The 20,202-nt window shown below is 44.0% G+C and overlaps 1 protein-coding gene across 1 annotated transcript in view; it reads left to right on the forward strand.

The window, feature by feature from the left end:
- ATOH8 (atonal bHLH transcription factor 8) overlaps positions 1 to 19,805 on the forward strand; it is a 35,205-nt gene extending 15,400 nt beyond the window's left edge. Inside the window, exons 2-3 of the mRNA XM_035137880.2 lie at positions 1,357 to 1,548; positions 18,455 to 19,805. Coding sequence (XP_034993771.2) covers positions 1,357 to 1,548; positions 18,455 to 18,460 — 198 coding nt within the window. The 3' untranslated portion in view covers positions 18,461 to 19,805. The remainder of the gene's footprint in view (positions 1 to 1,356; positions 1,549 to 18,454) is intronic.
- The last annotated feature ends 397 nt before the right edge of the window (positions 19,806 to 20,202 follow it).

Raw genomic sequence — 20,202 nt, forward strand, 5'->3', positions numbered from 1 at the left:
GCTGTGGTGGGGTTAGGAAATGAAATTGGCCAGGGAAAGGAACTAGAGGTGCCACCTAGACACCTTCAAGCAGCAGGAACACCAGTTTATGTGTAATCTACTTAAGTAACCTAAAGCATCATCTTGCATAACCCAGCTATTACGCAACTTAGCTGCAAATGATCGTAAAGGTAAAGGGGCCCCTGACCATTAGGTCCAGTCGTGTCCGACTCTGGGGTTGCGACGCTCATCTCGCTCTATAGCTTCCGGGTCATGTGGCCAGCATGACAAAGCTGCTTCTGGCGAACCAGAGCAGCACACGGAAACGCCGTTTACCTTCCCGCCAGAGCGGTCCCTATTTATCTACTTGCACTTTGATGTGCTTTCGAACTGCTAGGTGGGCAGGAGCTGGGACCGAACAACAGGAGCTCACCCCGTTGCAGGGATTCGAACCACCGACCTTCTGCTGAAAGTTGTCTGAGAGATTTTGCTTTTCACATTATTTCTTTTGCCCCATTGCCTCCTTTGGTCAGTTATGCAGACTTCTGAAACAAGTGCTTGAAAACTGCTACTGCTGCTGTTTTTGTTCACACAGTGGCGTCAACACATTTAGGTTGATCTCGAGGCTTCACCATGGTAGCTTCTGTAGCAGTTGGCAAATGTCTGCAGTTGCAAGCCAGGAATGATGTAGGTCAATCAATGGTTTCTATAGCAGTCCCATCTGAGGTTTATGCATGGACAATAGCTTGAGTTCCATACATTCAGTAGAATATGCAGCATCCAACTATTTATACATGTAATGTTTGTCCTATATAACGAGTGGTAGCTGTTCTCCAGGGAAATAGCAAGAACAGGATTGCTACCCCTTTGCAAATAAAAGGAGCAAGAAATTTGATTTTTATTTGATTTTTTTACCATCAGGTGCATGTTGTACAACACAGAGGTTCGACACCTGAGGTTTTATAATTGTTATCTATGGTAATGTCCTGCCAACCTAGCAGTTCGAAAGCACGTCAGAGTGCAAGTAGATAAATAGGTACGCTCTGGTAGGAAGGTAAACGGCGTTTCCGTGTGCTGTTCTGGTTTCCCCAGAAGCGGCTTTGTTATGCTGGCCACATTACCTGGAAGCTATACGCCGGCTCCCTCGGCCAATAAAGCGAGATGAGCGCCGCAACCCCAGAGTCGGTCACGACTGGACCTAATGGTCAGGGGTCCTTTTACCTTTACCATTATGGTAATGTTACAGTTTCACACCTGCAATTGCTGCATGCCGGTCAATATTTCACAGGATGAAACGGGAGCACACATGTACCTGGTAGCCTTTCGAGTGTTTAGTTGTGATGATCCGCCCTAATTTGCTCTTCTTGGCCTTTCTAGGTTCCCTGCTATTCCTATGGACAGAAGCTATCCAAGCTGGCCATCTTGAGGATAGCATGTAACTATATACTCTCCTTGGCTAGACTAGCCAACCTGGATTACAGTGCCGACCACAGTAACATGAGCTTCTCGGAATGTGTGGAGCAGTGCACTAGGACCTTGCAAGCGGAAGGGAGGTCTAAAAAAAGGAAGGTATGTTTCAGGAGGATAAAATGACAGCCCGTTATAAATGGATGCGTAACCTCTTTAGTCTTACCAACATTTGCTGGTTCTTTTTGCCATTGGTTGTCTACGTTTATGCCTTTCTCCATTCTTCTGCATCCTTTCACCTTTTTATTTACGTTCTAATGGAAGTTTATTTACATGCTTCACTTGCATTCCTTTCTATGTTTGAATACAAGAGTAATATTGATGAAGCTACTGGTATGCTGTTGTTTTCCCTGAAAACAGCCATCTCTAGGACACTATTTGCAAACCATAAAAGCACAGTTATTCAACTATGTTTTTCGGTGTTGTTTAATGTAATCTCTGAACATAAGGCAACAAGACAAGGTAATTAATCTCTCTCTGAACCAACTCCCACCGCCAGTGGTGGAACTGCAATTTTTAACACCACCCCATTCCCCTTACTGAGACTTGAACACTTGATTGGCTTGAGAGTATTGCAAGGTTGCGTATTTGCCAGGGCTTCAAACACACACACACACACACACACACACACACACACACAGGTTGGGCTGCTGTTCTCACTTCCATGGCACCTAAGAAGGTTGGAGGCAATGAGAAATAATTGTGGGTTCTGCCTCTTGAGGATTAAGGGGGCTCCCACTGTGGCCTTGCCTTCCTATCTTCAGAATGGCCAGTTTGGATAACTTTCCTTTCTGTTGGATTAGCAGGAAACAGAGGGCAATTAGTGTAATTTAGGCTGTGAGATAATGAATACTCAGGGCTTGAAAGGGAAAACTAAAGTTTTATGGTGAGTGAAGCGGCACTACTTGTAGGGTACTAATAAAGGAACAAATGCTTTTAAACATGGCCTGAGTGCTCTGGTGTCTCCACTTGGAAATATCAACACCTTCACCCCCGTGAACAGAGAGTGTGCTCCCATGCAGGAGGCCATGATAATGATTTCCAAACCAAGGATGCTCCCAAGGGTCATCAAAATGTTGTCCTGTGTTTTCTGGCTTTTATCAGACTACAGAAAATCCATTTAATGTGCCAAAAAATAATAATCAGAAAAGTGGCACTGGCCTGTCTAGTATGGACGTCCAAAGCAGAATCAAGGCTTGTCAGAACTGCTTCTTTACCCTCCCTGAACTGACATGTTGGCCCCTGAATTAGCAGGTTGCAACCTTGAATTAGCATTTCCCCCTTCTGACAAGAAGACTTACCCACTGGCTTTCCCCACACTTTTGTCTATCACCCTGGAGCTACCCTATGCTTGACTTTTTGTGAACCCATATGATTTATATGGGGACATGGGTGGCGCTGGGGTCTAAACCACAGAGCTTAGGGCTTGCCGATCAGAAGGTTCGAATCCCTGCGATGCCCTGAGGATGAGTCCTATGGTTGAGATATATGTATATGCTGAACTATGTTGGTCAGCTTGTCAGCAGGGTTCGGAAATTGCCAGGCACATTTTGCACCTAGCTACCACCCAGAGACGCGGGTGGCGCTGTGGGTTAAACCACAGAGCCTAGGGCTTGCCGATCAGAAGGTCGGTGGTTCGAATCCCTGCAACGGGGTGAGCTCCCATTGTTCGGTCCCTGCTCCTACCAACTTAGCAGTTTGAAAGCACATCAAAGTGCAAGTAGATAAATAGATACCGCTCCGGTGGGAAGGTAAACGGCGTTTCCGTGCACTGCTCTGGTTTTGCCAGAAGAAGCTTAGTCATGCTGGCCACATGACCCGGAAGCTGTCTGCGGACAAATGCTGGCTCCCTCGGCCAGTAAAGCGAGATGAGTGCTGCAATCCCAGAGTCGTCCGCGACTGGACCTAATGTTCAGGGGTCCCTTTATGATTTATATGACTCTCACAGGGATTTAAAAACACACAAGGGCAAGTTACGTGTGAACTGGGTTGCCCAGACATATGGCACAGTTCTGTAATAGCATGCTGGGAAGTATCAAGCGATCATCTGGAGGCTTTTAGAAATATTGATAGCCTGCCTTTTATACCAGGAGCTTAAGGCTGCATCCTTACTCCATTTTCATTCTCGTAACAACCCCCTGAGACAGATAATGCTGACAGGAATGACTGGCCCAGAATTACCCAGCGAGTTTCATTGGTGAAAGGGGATTTGAATGGAGATCTCTCCTGCCCTAGCCTGACACTAGGCTAACTACTACACAACATTTCCATGTGAACAGACACTTAAAAGAGATCTCTGTAGGTGCAAATGCCAATATTAAAGATAAACAAGAAACCAATCATGCACTGCAGAATTTCAGAAATAGACTGGAAAGAGAAGTTGCTGAATTACAACTTATCACCAAGCTCAAAACAATGGAGGGACCTGGTTTGAACAGAGATATCGGATTCTTATCTCATTATACATGATAAGCGATCTTCAGCCATCTCAACCCTTGCTTTTTCATGCAAAACCATTTGCAGTCATTTTCGGTCATCAACAGCTATCAGTCAGTCAATCACCCACTTCCACCACCCTTCTGAGTGATCTCCCCTCCCCATCCCCACCCCTTCTCTACATAAGTGCCTGGGGACTTCTATTTCACTGTATCTGAAGAAGTGTGCATGCACACGAAAGCTCATACCAAAATAAAAACTTAGTTGGTCTTTAAGGTGCTACTGAAGGAATTTTTTTTATTTTGCATTCCTTTGGGTTAACTTTAAACCCTTAGCCAATTAGTTGAAATCTTCATCAAGCTGTGCTAAGGAGGAAACCAAGTCTTCCGCCAGTTTTCCACCCAGAAAGTGACATGAGTAAATTAGAGGAGAGATTGATGCCTATGCGCAGGGTTTTATGACAAAAAGAGATCTGTAAACTACGAGTGAACTTCCTGTCTGCATTTCAGACTCAGTTGCATGCAGGGTAATAAATCAGCTGGGTTTTAATGGACAAATGGATAGCTAAGCTTGAAGGATACTTCTTGACTCTTAAGGGTTACCTGCTCCTCAGAACAATGATTTTTGTTTATCCTAGCAATCATTTAATAAAAATGTAGTTTATAAATAGACACAGCAATATGACCCCATTCTTCTCCATCAGAGACTTGCTGGTAGATCAGCACGGCTAAATCAGAGGGTTGTGGAGGGAATGTAAATTAGGATCAGGGCCAGAAACTTTGTTCTGTACATTTGCAGTCGTAGTCAAGCGCATGGATCAGTCACGGAATGGTTCACCTCTGTGACATCGCAAAGTTGCCTCCCCTGGAGCAATTTGTTAGCTTTGGAAAACTGGCGAAAGAAATAAAAGAAAGGCTTTCAGGGGTGCCCAAACTTTTTTCAAAGAGGACCGGCTGGCTGGATTAGGCCCTCAAAACAGACTTTGGACATGTGTGGCTGAATTGAATAAATGTACATATGGGTAAGCCAATAGCAGAATCAGCAGTGATTTGCAGGCAGGTACAACCGCCTTTTTTCACAGCAAGGTTAGGTCAAAAATGAATTCACCCCATTGAGGGGAAGGGGCTTGGATGAGGAGAGCAGGCTGGATGCTTCTCTCCCAGATGGGCCAAGTTTGACAGGTGAATTTTAAACTGCATGGATGAAACTTGATGTCAGGTTTAAAATTAAACCATGCAAGTTGAATCACGCTGTGGCAGGGGCATAGGAAGGGGGGTGCAGCCTGCCCTCACTGGGTGTAATCCCTAAGGGTGGTGACAAAATGGCGCACTGCGGGGGGCGGCAGTGCCTGGCCTGCAGCGCGCCTGAGCCATGCGTCTCTCCTATGATGTGGTAGCTCAGGCCCCATGCTGCCCAAAACGGCAGCATGGGGCCTGTGTCCGCCAGGCGGACTCTGTGCACGGATCACCGCGGTGCCCCCATGGGCAGATCGCCCACTCCCACCGCTCCAGGTGCCAGAGCAGCTATCTACTCCCCTGCACTGTGGGTGGCATTTTCAAACCCTAACTTCAAAGTGCCATGTGCAGCTCTAGGCAGAGGCTTTGAACAGGCTTTGCAGATGCCACCGATCAGCTGATCAGTAGTGCTTGCAAATCCCTTTTTCACCCAGCTGCATCTTTGCATGTACCATTAGATACAATGGATTTTTCAAAAATAAAGGGTGGCATGGGAAGGGCTGCAGCTCAGTGGCAGAGTGTATGCTTTGCTTGCAGAAGGTCCCAGGTTCAGATCCCAGCAGCCACAGGCACGGGTGACAAAGATTCCCATCAGAGACACTAAAGAGCCATGGCCAATCCATGTTGACAATGCTGAGTTAGACGGACCAATGGGCTATCTCCGTATAAGGCAGCTTCTTATGTTCCTGTCTCTAAATATACGATTTAAAAGTAGCTTCATGTTTTATATAATCGGTGTCCACTGTTCTTATTAGATGTAAAGCCCTGTTAGATAAAGAGGTGTGATATCTATCCATTTTATCTTTGATTGTACAACAGCATTTCTGTACTGGCTGAGAGACTTAGTCCTACGGTTTGATTATTTAAACAAACCCTTTCTTTTCCACCTGGAAACTAACATGCTTTCTGTAGCCTGCTGTTCACTAAGTAGCCATAGGAAATTATTTGATTGTGAATTGAAAGATTCAGTGAGCCAATATAATCAGTCTCCAACAAGCCCACCTGACTTGGTATGCAACACTAGTCTGCTCCCTCTTTCTTCCTCCCTGTGTCACTTTCTGACTTGTTCTATTTTTCCACTGCAGGGCAAGCTTTTCACACTCCCCAAATGTAGCTGGTTAGAGCTTGTTCTGGCAGGCAGAGGCTCCAGATGTTACATTTACCTGCTTGTGTATAACCTTTGTGTTCGATCATCTATATATACCGGTATGATGTTCCCAACATGGAAATACTGTTTCCCATCCCCGTTCCATTTTGCTATTACAGCAGGAAATTGTGGATAAATGTTGTGCTCCATCTCTCACTTACTCCAGTGCTAAAATGCTGAGCTCTGTGGGTGAGTTCAGTACGGGTGAATGTTGGGTGAGTGCTGGAGGTGGTTTGGGAATTAAAAAATATGGAGTTTAATACGCTACAAAAAAGATTTTTTAAATGCTTCTCTCTCTTAGTGGGCCATCATTCAGTCAACTTTGACAAGCTTGCTGCCCATCCCCTGTAGGAGAAAATTGAACATAAGAACTCTGCTGGATTAGACCAAAGACCATCAATTCCAGCATCCTATTCTTACCAGTGTGTTCTAGGCGCATTTTGCGACAGGGAATATTATTAGCGCGAGCAGTTTCTGAGCTCTGAGCGCAGTACTGTGCCTAACATTTCAGATTAAAACTGCAGAGTAGAAGGAAAGGAAGACCTTTTTTCTGCCTCCCGACTTCCATCTACTCTCTGAAGACTGAAGAAGAGACCCTCTTAAGGAGGCATAGGCGAACTTGGCCCTCCAGATGTTTTGGGACTACAACACCCATCATCCCTAGCTAACAGGACTCAGTGGTCAGGGATGATGGGAATTGTAGTCTCAAAACATCTGGAGGGCCAAGTTTGCCTATGCCTGCTCTTAAGAACATTAGGGGGCTGGGCAGGAGAAGGACTACACCATGTGAAAAATGAACGTAATATTTTAGCTGCAGTTCATTTTCAGCTTTGTATTCTTGTTATTTAAAAAGTGCACGTAGACATTCAGTTGTTGCGCCCCTAACCTAGGTTTTAAGGTGCCATTTAGCTCCTAGCTTTCCTATTTCAGTTTCTAACACTGATTCTTACAGCGGCCAACCAGAAGCCCACAAACTGGAACTGTCCCCACTTGTGATTCCCAGCAACACTTCTTCAGAGGCACATTGCCTCCAGCCATAGAGGTAGAACATAGAAGCACTAGCCAAGACAGATCCTATATTTCTGATTTAAATTAGAGGCCCATTTCACTCCTATATTTTTTAAAAAAGTTTACTTTCGATGATATAAAAATAAGCATTGTTTGCTCCTAGAAAAAGGTGTTGGTTTTGGTGGCTCATCTGAGAGGACAGGACACAAATCCTGGTCAATTAACTGTGCAATGAGACATTCAGCTTCCTCTGAGTGCAGGGAAATTCATGGGGGTAGCTGAAAATTTCCCATCGTAGTTCCTGCCACCAGATTATCTACTTACTCTTGGGGGAGGCTGATGGGTAGGAGGCAAGGTAAATTGTGCAGAGATGCAGCTTCCTCCCTGGGTAGGCTCTTGAGGATTATGGGAGACTTCCACTATTTCATTTGCTTTATCTCTCACAACACACACAAGGACTTCTCCTGCAGCAGTTGTTGCAGGAATGACGGCTGAGAAGAAGCAGATCATTGATAAAGTAGACTAAATAAAATGTGCCTCTTTACTGGTAAGGTAGGAAGCTACCTTGTACTAACTAAGTCAGACCCTTGGTACATAGGCTCAGTATAATCTACGAATGGCACTAGCTCGCCAGGTTTTTTCCAGGCATGTGTCCTTCCCGGGCTTATCTGAAGGCACCGGGGATCATACTTGGGACCTTGTACATGAAAAATATCTGCTCTGCCACTGAGCTTTGGCCTCGCTTCCTTGCCTACTGCATAGTTCCCTTGAGCATTCAGAGCATATCAAAAAAAGTTACTGGAATTATTGACCTCACACTTCTCATCCTCTTTGAACCCTCAGGGGAGCTTGCAGTACAAAACAATATAAAATAGCAACCAGACTGTTAAAACAACTTAATAAGCAACTGGTTACCAGCAGTAATAAATGCTAAAAACAACCAGCCAGATCAACAAACCTGAGCAGTCAGAATTTGCAAGCATTTCCATAAAATGCACACCTAAACTAACGTGCTTTTGTCTGCAGCCCAAAAGCACACAATGAGGTGGAGTGCTGTATTTCCTGCAGCACAGTTTTACAGTTTGGGGGGCCACAGACAAGAAGGTGCTATCCCGTGTCCCTCAGAACCATTTAGGGCTTTGAAGATAAGGAACAGCACCTTGAATTGAGCCTGGGAACAAGGTGGGAGCCAGTGCAACTAATGTAATATCCGTGTGATCTGTGTTCAAACAAATAGGCTCCTGTCAGCAGTCAGCTGCTGCATTTGTAGTCTGAACGCACAGCTGCTGTGCTTCAATGGATATCTTTAGCTCTTAAAATTCTGACCACAAAGCTGACCCTGCTGTTTGTAGGACTGAGGTAAAGGATATTGTTCCCCTAGGCCAGCTGGAATATTCCTGGAGGCCACACATCTTTGATGGCTAACTCTGCCTGAGATAGTTGCAGAGTTTCATACAGGGTGAGGCAAATCCCCTTAGGACTCCTGCAGGAAACACCAGCGTTTCTCACAGCAAATATGTAAAGGGTGAATGTAATAAATGCATGCCTGTACATCTTTAAGCAAGCATGTAGAGAGGTCTGGGAATCGCAATTAAACCAAGGTTTCAAGGTGTGTGTGTGTGTGATATGATTTTATGTATTTGCTGTAGGAAAACTGGTGTAACATGGTTGTTTCCTTGAGTTATCATAATGTGCAGAACTGCTTAGATATGAGAAGAGACCAGATTCCTTCCCTGAGGTACTCATAGCATAATGATTCATCGTTCCCTGATTCTCAAATATTTGCCCTAGATATTTGCCAGGGGCCCTTCGTAAGCATGATATCTAATTCTGCCCTGACGCCTTCCTTCAGACCCTTAATGGGCAATACAAAGATTTGCCATATATCAACTCTGCGTACAACAAATGCACAAGACACAGGACACAAAGGCTACTAGTATAGGTTCATTTTGACACTATATGGTCTGTGTCACCTTTTTGAAAACCCAGCAGCATCCTGAGAATTGCGTTGGAATTTCTTTGTGAAATGGAGCAATAAAGGAGCAGAATGTGACCCTCGGAAAGTATCTCATGTGCATCACAATCAGAGAGAAGCTAGATGTTTCTTGGCTGCCCTTTCCCTTCTCTGTAGCACCCAGCCACTCTGACTCCAGTCCTGGAAAAAAACCTAGCTTGCTGCTTTAGTTTTCTGAATGTGACAGTGACTAGCCATTGGGGGAGGTTGTTGACCTGCAACTGGCTAACGTGTGTGTGTGTGTTGTTGTTGTTGTTGTTGTTGTGTGCACCCATATGTGTGCTCCTTTTTTCTTCTTAGTTGTTCAGTGTGCGAGCAACACTGTTCAGTAGATGGAAGCTGAGCTGGAGCAGGAAGGGTTTTCCTCCCCCCCTCCCCCCCCCGCCTCTCTTGCTCTCCTGGCAGTCCCAGACTCCAGATGTTCAGAATGCTAGTTGGGAAGTCCTGCTGGCGCCACTCAGGGCAGAGGGCAGGGGAAAGGCACGCGAGCTGGAACCCAAAGCACTCAGTCACTGCAGGATTTGGCACACCCCCAGCTTTCTGCTGGCACATTCCCCAGCACTCTCCTAGCCATCTGTTCCAAAAAAACACTTTCAGAACCTCATCATCACTCAGGATACAACATTGAGAGCAGCTGTTAGGGAGGCAGGAGGGGGAGGGAACCCTGCAAAAGGTCTCTTTGTGAGAGAGGAAACGGGCTTATAAATAACAGAATAGTTGCTGCTCAATGAAAGCTTTCTGCTAAAATTTGTTTCTGTTTATAATTACATACGTGTGTGTGTGTGTGTACATGCAGAGAATTAAAAATAAAAGGATTATAATGCAAAATGTTATACAATATTGGTGTAGCAATACTTCGTTGCTCCTCGTTAGTGGTCAGATTGAAATAAAATCAAACACAAAGAACAAACCAAGTTTTTCACTCAAGGTTTCCTTGACAGCCTTTTTGAAGATTGCAAGCTTTTACTTTTATAATGCAAAAGAAAGACATAACATGAGACAAATGTTTTATGGCAATAAGAATGCCTATAATCTAAGTTAGAAGGTGATTAATAAATCAATGATGATAATAACCAATTCGGCTGCAGTTGGTTGAACTACCCCCCCAAAAAAAACAACAACACAACCCTCCCTCCTGCATTGTTGCAATGGTCATGCATCCTGATCATAGTTACTTAGAACTAAGCCCTACTGAGCTTAATGTAGCCTATTCCCAAATAGCTGTGTGTAATATTGCAGTTTTAAGTGCTAAGGAGAGTTTAGGAGATTTCAGGATTTAAACTTTCGGGTCCATGAGCAATTTTTCTTAAACAAGTACTATGGCCTTGCCTTTACTCTGTAAGGTTTGGAATTGCAGATTGCTTGTGCAAATTAGAGGGACGTGGGTGGCGCTGTGGTCTAAACCACTGAGCCTCTTGGGCTTGCCGATCAGAAGGTCGGTGGTTTGAATCCCCACAATGGGGTGAGCTCCCGTTGCTCTGTCCTAGCTCCTGTCAACCTAGCAGTTCGAAAGCACGCTCTGGTTGGAAGGTAAACAGCGTTTCCATGCGCTGCTCTGGTTCACCAGAAGCGGCTTAGTCATGCTGGCCACATGACCCGGAAAAACTGTCTGCGGACAAACACCGGCTCCCTCGGCCTGTAAAGCGAGATGAGTGCCACAACCCCAGAGTTGTCCGCAACTGTACTAAACTGTCAGGGGTCCTTTACCTTTACCTTTTACCTTGTGCAAATTGGTCAAGCAGCTCTTTTTTTTGCATATGTACGACAGTTACAAGAGCCACACAATTCTTGCATAGTACCAGTTATATAAAAGTAGCACCCACTGAAGTAATTTAATCTCTTTGAAATTAGGGTACAACCATGGTATAGATATGCGGTGGGATTCAGTTGGGGCAGACCTCGGCACCTTATGTTTCATGGGCGACACCAAAATCTGCTGCTGCTGCTGCCTCTCACCTTCCATTGGAATAATAGTGGCAATGCCTACTCGGGCACCCCAAAAACTCTGAATCCGGTATAACTGCAACAGGCAGACTCCCCTAGAGCCATCTCTGTCTAGTGTTGTGCTGTTATGATAATTACATCAGCATCTCTGCTTGCTTGCCAGACAGAACAACCTGTCATCTCCTCTGCCAGCATGCTGTTCTGGAGGTTTTCCTGGCCCCCACCTCCCAAGGCAATTGGGGGGCACTGGGGGAGGGGGAGGAAGCCTCGTCACCCTAGTGGGACTCATTGCAGACGCTGCTACTAGTAAAAATAAACAGCTGAATCTGGCCCACTGTGTGATAATCACCATATCCACACCTATAGTTGCTTACCGATAACCAAAAATGTTAAAGAGATTTAATGGGGTGGTACTAAAGCACATCAAAATGCAAGTAGATAAATAGGAACCGCTACAGCGGGAAGGTAAACGGCGTTTCCATGTGCTGCTCTGGTTTGCCAGAAGCGGCTTAGTCATGCTGGCCACATGACCTGGAAGCTATACGCCGGCTCCCTCGGCCAATAATGCGAGATGAGCGCGCAACCCCAGAGTCGGTCACGACTGGACCTAATGGTCAGGGGTCCCTTTACCTTTTATTTACAGTATCTACAAATTCATGGGAGAAAAGTTTGAATGGAGTTGGATATGTTTAGCCTGGAAAAGCACGGAGTGAGGCACAATATAATGTCCATCTCAAATATTAGAAGAGCCCAAGGTGTAAGACCCAGGCCAATAGGTACAAATTATAACACAAACACAAAAAGATTTGAAACTTCCTTGTGATATGAGCAGCTCAACAGTGGAACAGACTGCCTTAGGAGATCTCATTCAGTAGAGGGTTTTTTTTTTAAGCAGAGGCTGATCCATCTAGCAGGGATACTAGTGGATTTTCTTCAGCAGCAGGGGGCTGGACTATAGATGACCTTTAAGATTCCTTGCCGCTCTATGATCCTTTAATGCGAGCAATCCAGCAAAAGTTAGCTGGGACTAAATCCTGCAGGAGGATATAGCACAAGCATTTGCATATTTAGTTAGAAGTAAGTTCTTCAATAGGACAAGTGCATGGGGTTAAGTGTGCATGGGATTAGAGCCTGACAGAACTGTCCTAAATGTGCCTACAGCTGTGGCATCCTGGGCCAGCATCTTCACCGAGGTCTTTCTTGTGAATGGTTAGACCCCATCAGCAGACATCCCTATATGCTCATTGGCATTTTACATGCCTTTCTTCTTCTTTTGCTCAATATGAACAGCGTTCAGATGGTCAGGTAGATAGCACTAGAGATGCCCGAAAGTGGTTTTAAGCATTACACGTGACTATGACCTTCATCACAAACTAATGTGGGGCTCTACGTGGGGCTACCTTTGAAGGTGACCTGGAAACTACAACTAATCCAGAATGCGGCAGCTAGACTGGTGACTGGGAGCGGCTGCCAAGACCACATAACACCGGTCTTGAAAGATCTACATTGGCTTCTAGTATGTTTCCGAGCACAGTTCAAAGTGTTGGTGCTGACCTTTAAAGCCCTAAACGGCCTTGGTCCCGTATACCTGAAGGAGCGTCTCCACCCCCATCGTTCTGCCCGGACACTGAGGTCCAGCTCCGAGGGCCTTCTGGCGGTTCCCTCATTGCGAGAAGCCAAGTTGCAGGGAACCAGGCAGAGGGCCTTCTCGGTGGTGGCGCCTGCCCTGTGGAACGCCCTCCCATCAGATGTCAAAAAGGAAAACAGCTACCAGATTTTTAGAAGACATCTGAAGGCAGCCCTGTTTAGGGAGGCTTTTAATGTTTAAGAAATTAGTGTATTTTAATGTTTCTGTTGGAAGCCGCCCAGAGTGGCTGGGGAAACCCGGCCAGATGGGCGGGGTATAAATAATAAATTATTATTATATTATAGATCAGTCACAATACTGTTACATGCACACCAATGTCCAAGCAGACATATATTTCAAGGGTGCATATTTCAAGTCTGCATTCCTTAGAATGAAGGTTTTGGCGACTGTGCTGTATATGGTTTTATTTACACATATATACAGGCTGGGCATAAGCTGGAAGGTGTTCCAGCATCAACATTCCAATAGATCTTTCTCCCTCATTAGTTTTGGGGGCTTGGGAGCAAAGCTGTAACTTCAGATTAAGCATACAGAGGGAGTCAAGCCCAGCCCAAGACAAAAACTGCCCTCAGGTGTGCTGTTCTCTTATCTTCACCACTGACATCACCTCCATCCAGGCAAGAGGGGACCATCTGGAAGCGTCTCTAGCTGTTAGTTTTTGTGCTAACCAATCACCTATATTATTTGGTCACGCAAAGAGATACTTAACAAAGAGACTGGTTGCAGCATGGCTTGGCTGTCAGCCAAGATGGATGCATGAATCCTTTGCTCTCTTCAGACTTCTTGGAGGAAGAAGAAAGGTCTGTGATGGTGTGAGGCCCAGGGAAGGTGTCAAGGCCCACTAAAACAGTGGACCCAGTCAGTGACAGTTCTGAACTGAGTACTTCCAGCTTTCTCACCTGCTCTCAACCAAAAACATTTCCAGTTCATTTTGTATTGCTATGCAGTGAGAGAGGTGTGCAGACCTTGACCAGCGTGCAGAATCTTAATTGTCAGGGCCAAGGACTGCACGTCCATCAGGATTTGAGCCAAGAGACACTTGAGCATGGGAAGTCCTCCTAGATCATAGGTGCTTAGAAAGGCAGGCATTGTCACAAACAGTCGGACACGACTAAACGACTAAACAACAACAAAAACAGGGTCAGACCTGTGCAGAGCTTGTCTGAGGCCTGGGACAGGAATCTTGTTGGTAATCCACAAGGCCTTTGATAGTCTTGAATGGCCCTTTTTTCTTAAACTGCTAGAAAAATTGTGATTTGGTCGGCTGGGTTTCCCCAGCCACTCTGGGCGGCTTCCAACAGAAATATTAGAATACACTAATTTCTTAAACATTAAAAGCTTCCCTAAACAAGCCTGCCTTCAGATGTTTTTAGACCTAGTAAAACAATGTGTTCTCATTTGGTCAATGCAATTAGGGTCAAGGTGCTTGATTTACTGGTGGGGAGGGTGATGAAGCAGGATAGTCTCCTTTCCCCTTCCTCTTTGCAATAGTGGCTGAGGCTTTATCATATAGGATAAGCACCAGTTATGACATTAAAGGAATTAAGATCAGCAGTGAAAAACAGGCTATAAGCTTTTTTTTGCAGATGACACATTGATAATGATATCAGATTCAAAGGCAGGGATTTCAGAACTGAAAGTGGAACTTGCTAAATTTCAGAAGGTTGCTAGTTTAGAGGTAAACTATGCAAAATCGTTTCTTGCATACCTTAATCTACTACGGCAGGTGTCTTGTGGCACTTATGGCCGATACAGGTCTACAGGGAGCATGCGTTAAATATTTAGGAGTAATGACAACAAAATGTTTAGCAGAGCTTAGGCAGTGCAACTCTAGCTGTTGCTGAAGTCATGGCAAGCCTTTACACTCGCTCAGTATGGCTGATCATTGCCATTAAGATTATGTTCCTGCCAAAACTTTTGTTTATGTTTCTAACATTGCCCTCTTACAGTAGTGACAAAGGTGTACTGGATTGAAGACTTCTGCCCTGCCACAGGGAAAGCAAGCTAGAGTAAGCAAAACAGTGCCATGCACTAAGCCTCCGTCTGTGAGGAAGTCACTGTCTGAATGTCAGTGGCCGTGAGGTCACTGGCCAGGCAGCTGGTTCTGTGTGGCAGCTGCTGCACTTAAAACAAAATAAAAGGTGACACAGCGACGGTCAGGCAGCTGCAGCTCATTCTTCTGCTCCTCCAACTGGGGCAAGAAGCTCAGTGTGCCCAGCCTTGAGAAGATAGTAAGTGCATGCCTGCGACCACATGTGCACGCAAGTGAGGAGTTGTGACCAATCCCACTTTCCCAGTGCATGCAACCCTATAATACATATTTTCAGAATGTGTTCACTTCATCCCTGCATGCATCTATCTAGCATGTACAGTATTGTGGAAAGTGGTTTGTCTGCCTGCCTGTTCTCTATGGGTTCCGTTGCCTCCCAAGATATCATTGCCCAATTTGGCACGTTGCCCAATATAGGATAGAAGATGTGTTGAAGTGCTTTATTCTGTCTGTCCTGAATCTTCCAACATTCATCTTAACTGGATGTACATAAGTTCTAGTGTTAGGAGATAGGGAGGGGAAATGTCTCTCCATCCATTTTCTTCACACTATACATAACGTCACGTACCTCTCTCAAATCTTCCCTTACCTTATCTCTAAACTAACCCCTCCAAAAAAGAAATGTTGAAACCTTTGCTCGTAGGGTAGCTGCTGCATTCTATTTTCGAAACATTTTCCAATTCCACAATATCCTTTTTGGGGTGAGACAACCAGAACTGTACACAGTATTCTAAGTGTTGTTGTACCATAGATTTCTGTCATTGTATTATGATAGTGGCAGATTTATTTCTTATTAAACTTCTTTGAGGTTTTTGTTTACAATCAAGTGATATATAAATATTGTGAAATAACTAAATTAATATTTAAATCATTTCCTCAATGATCCCTGGTATGGAATTCACCTTTATTTAAGCAGCTACTGCAAACTGGCTTGACATCTTCTTGGAGATACCCACTATGACCCCGAGGTCTCATTCTTGGTCATTCAATGGGAGTTTAGACCCCAAAAACATATAGGTGAAATTAAGAGAATGCTGTATATTAACAATGTGTTTGACCCCCAACATGATATCACTTTACATGTTTATATTGAGTTGCCCTTGCCATTTTATTACCCATTCACTCACTTTGGAGCTCTTTGCAATCTCTTTTTCTGTTAAACATCCAGAAGAAACGGATATCATCATCAAATTTAGCTACCTCACTCTTCACTCTTAACTCTAGATCAGTTGTTCTCAATTAGCTAATTACTGAGGACTCCCTAATTTTTCAAAAGCCAAGCAACGGACCCCCTACTTTTGAAGATGTTGATAACTGTATGGTAGTTACCTGTGCACAGCAATTTTTTGAAGAAAATGTGGGGTAGCCCCTAATAAGCAAAGGATTTTTGGTATACAGTACAAAAAAAATTTGTGATATTACCACAAATTGCCAGTTGCCAGACAGTAGGAAAAACTTGTCTTCATTGCTCCACTACAACTGAATTTTTTAAAAGAGACACCTGAAGGTAGCCCTGTTTAGGGAAGTTTTTAATGTGTGACATTTTAATGTATTTTTAATCTTTGTTGGAAGCTGCCCAGAGTGGGGGTGGGGTACAAATAATAAATTATTACTATTACTATTATTATTATTATTTCCCTAACTTGCAAGTTATGCTATTCCTTACTCTTAATGTGAGATGGTAAATCTTAGCAAACTTTGCAGCATGTGGTTCTGCTAATTGAGGGATCTTGTACCTTAATGACATAGTTGAAGGCTTGGTCAGGGCCTGATAAAGTATTGGTGAAGACAGAGTAGAAAACAGCTGGAATTTTGTAATGTTTGTAGTAGTAGTAGTAGTAGTAGTATTTTAGTTAAATACAGTACTTATTTGGAGTGAGGTTTTTATTCTTGCTTATTACCCAATAGGTAACAACCAACTTTTTAATTTATTAGAATTCTGCCGTACATCTGTTTCCTCCCACCCCAAATATAGCCACATAGCTTCCCACAGAAAACAAGAAAACAACATCCATGCAGGCCACCTTTTGCACTAAATAGACCTGGAAGATATATTGATACATCACCGAGGACTGGTATGAGGGTCAGACCGTGATGATGGCTTAACTTGGCGGTATATTGCAAGTGAAAGCAGCTCCCTACAGCTAGCGCTGGTAGCAGAGGGACTCAGGAGCGGTGGTGGTTTCACCAGCGATATACTGCTGAGTGAAGCCACCATCCCACTCGGTCCTCATACCAGCAGAGGGAGAAACAAGCTGTGTCGGCAAGGCACAATACAGCTTGTTCTTCCCTCTGCTTCTTTAAGCTGCTCAGATGAGGAACGCTCACCTGCCCTTGCCTCAGCCCAAGCAGTTTTACGGAGCCCTAAACCCGCCACCGGCTTCCATGAGCCGGCAGCAGGGGGAGCCTGTGTGAAACTGCTCCAACCTGCTGCTGGCTCATTCCGCTGGGGGGCGGGAGGCCTCTTCCACCCCCCAGCAGAGCAGTTCAGTGAAGCCCCAATGCTCCTTGGCTTGCACACAAGCCTGAGAGGCATCGGTACTCACTCCCTATGTAGGACTGGGTCATGTGTCTCGGCTGCATCTTCCTTCCCGAGATAAATTCCAGTCATCACGATATATCAGCATATACCGTACCTGTATTTAGCTGCTGGTATAGCACGATGCTGAAAACAAAGTATCGCCCAGCCCTAGCACTAAACTAAATCATCAGAGGGTGAGCTGTTGTGCTAATCATAGTGGTAATTGGTTTAGCTATTTCCCCTGTTGGACTTCCAAGATGAGCCATGAATCCCACACTCATAAGGCAAGATTCGCTTTGAATCCTTGGTGAGGTACTTTGTTTTTTAAAAAATTGAAAATCCCTGTGTGCAGTTTCAACTGGGTCACCTCCATCTATGCACTTCTTAGCCCTGCCAGGGAACTAATAGGTTGCTGAAGCAGGATTTACTCTTGCAGAAGCCATGCTGGTTCTGCTTCAGCAAGACTTCTTCTATATGCTTGGTATTTTTATACAGTATTTGACAATGCTTTCCACCAGTTCTCCCAGAAGACACCTTAAGGTAACCAGTCTATAGTTTCCTGGATCTATTTAAAAAATTGGTGTTACATTGCTGCTTCTCAGTTCTCAGGTACAGAGAGGCTGATCACATGGGAAGAATAATCCTTCTAATCAATAGAAGAATCAGACATGGGATAAATTGCAGCAAATATTACAGAGTAGGAAAGGGGAGAACTCAACATGGGTTGCTGTTTTCTGCAGCAGCTCGTGCTTCTTTAAATACTCCTACATCCCATTAATTCCAAGTAAGACTGTGACCATAATCATTTTTTACTTTTCTTCCTGGACCACCGTAATATTTCTTCTTAGGTGCTTGTCTAGACAGCATTCAGGTCTGTGGAATGTTACGTCTGCCTGCACACACTATAATCAAAATTATCAAAAATAATCCCTCGTCAATCGAAGAATCAAGTGTGATTCCTACTTGGTCATCAGATGTTCTAATAAAATGTCTTTTTCTCTCTAGGAGTAACAACTGGACAGGGCGAATCCAGTGACAGTCCCATCCCATGTTGTCATATTACACACTGTCCAACTGAAAACACAACCTTTCCTTAAGATGAAGACTGGCAGCAGGAAGTCTCTGGATGTGAGAAACCCATCCAAGAAGTTGCAGATGCTTTCTTCTTACATCGTTCTCTTCTTAAGCCAACCACAGTCTAGTATGTGCAATGTATTGAGCACTTTCCCCCTTTGCTTCCATAGAAATTATTACCCACAGCAATATAAGTGTACTGTAATTTCACTGTAAATGCCAAAGATCTGGTGGAGATTATACACTTGTCACCCAATCTAATGAATATGATCCACTAGCAAAAGCAGTCCTCTGCATGTATCAGGAGCCATCAGCATGAATCAGATTTGCTGTGGGAGTTGTTGATTACTTTCAGTGGAATGCACATTGAAATGTGTCTTCCGTCTGCGTTTGGAAGTGAATGGAGATGTAAATCCCAGTGGAAGTGATGAAATGCAGACAAATGGGTGCATTCGTATGTACACCTGATGTATGCTTGTGATTCCTGATGTGTGTGGACACTTGCTTTGGGCTGTGGCATCAGGGTCTTGTTTTTTACTTATATGACACCGTCCTGGAGTAGAAAAACTCCCAACATTCCCTTATATAATGTCATTATCACTCCCAGATCATACTTCATAAATCTATCTTTGATTAATTTTTTTAATCATCCATTTGCATGGATCTTTCTGAAGCACTGAAACTAGGATTTGAAGGAGGAAGCAGCTAAGACATACCACCATTTGTTCCAAAATTATTGATTTTTTTTACTTTCAGCAGGAAAGTTCTGTTTCTTTGATAGATTTTTCACACACACACACAAACACACACATGGAGTAAAATAGTGACAAAAAAGAGAACTGCTAACTACAGGAAACATATTTTCATATTTTAAACATGTCATTTAACCCAATGTATTAACCTTTATACCAAAAAAAGAAAACAAAGGATAAAGAGCAAGAATGTAAAGTAGCAGAAGTATTCCAAAACTGTTTGTCAAGTCATATTTTGGAATTTAGCAATGTTTAAAAACACATGTAATGCAAAGGCATTTGAATTCTATATTGTATCTTTCACTTCAAATTGAAGTAAAAAAAAGGTATAGAAAAAACTCACTTGGAGTAAGCAGGCATTATAAATAGTTCATGTCATACATAAAGCGTCTGCTAAAAATGAAGAATATATTCAGTCTCACAGTCAAATAATATGGCCTTTTGAAGTCAGATGAAATGGTTGTACGAAGTAGTTAAATTTGGGTTTCTGTTATTTCAGTATAAATTGGGTATTGATTTACAAAATGCAATGGGTTTGAAACTAGCCTTTTTGTACCTATCAGGTTGGGAGACATGACAAGTCAGTTACTCTTATCTTATTATATGTATTAGAACAACAAGACTATATCCTTCTACACTTTAAGCCTAAGCAGAAATGCAGAATTCTGGACTGTTCAGTTGATGTCTATCACTTTCACTGCACTGAAGGGTTCTACATACTTTCTCCCTCTGGCGTGGTGATGGCGGGTTAATACTAGAGACAAACCCCTGGAGGAATATGACAAAAAAAGCTGGACTGTCAGGAGTGACTCTGGAGCTACAAAATTGATTCCAAGCCCTCACCTTGGAAACCAGTTCTCCGCCAGAAGAGCAAGTGCAGCAGTTGCAGACCTCAGAACACACCAAGGTGGCAGCTGAAGGTTCAGT

This window comes from Zootoca vivipara, chromosome 5 (genome assembly GCF_963506605.1).
Source record: "Zootoca vivipara chromosome 5, rZooViv1.1, whole genome shotgun sequence".
In the NCBI taxonomy this organism is placed as follows: Eukaryota; Metazoa; Chordata; class Lepidosauria; order Squamata; family Lacertidae; genus Zootoca; species Zootoca vivipara.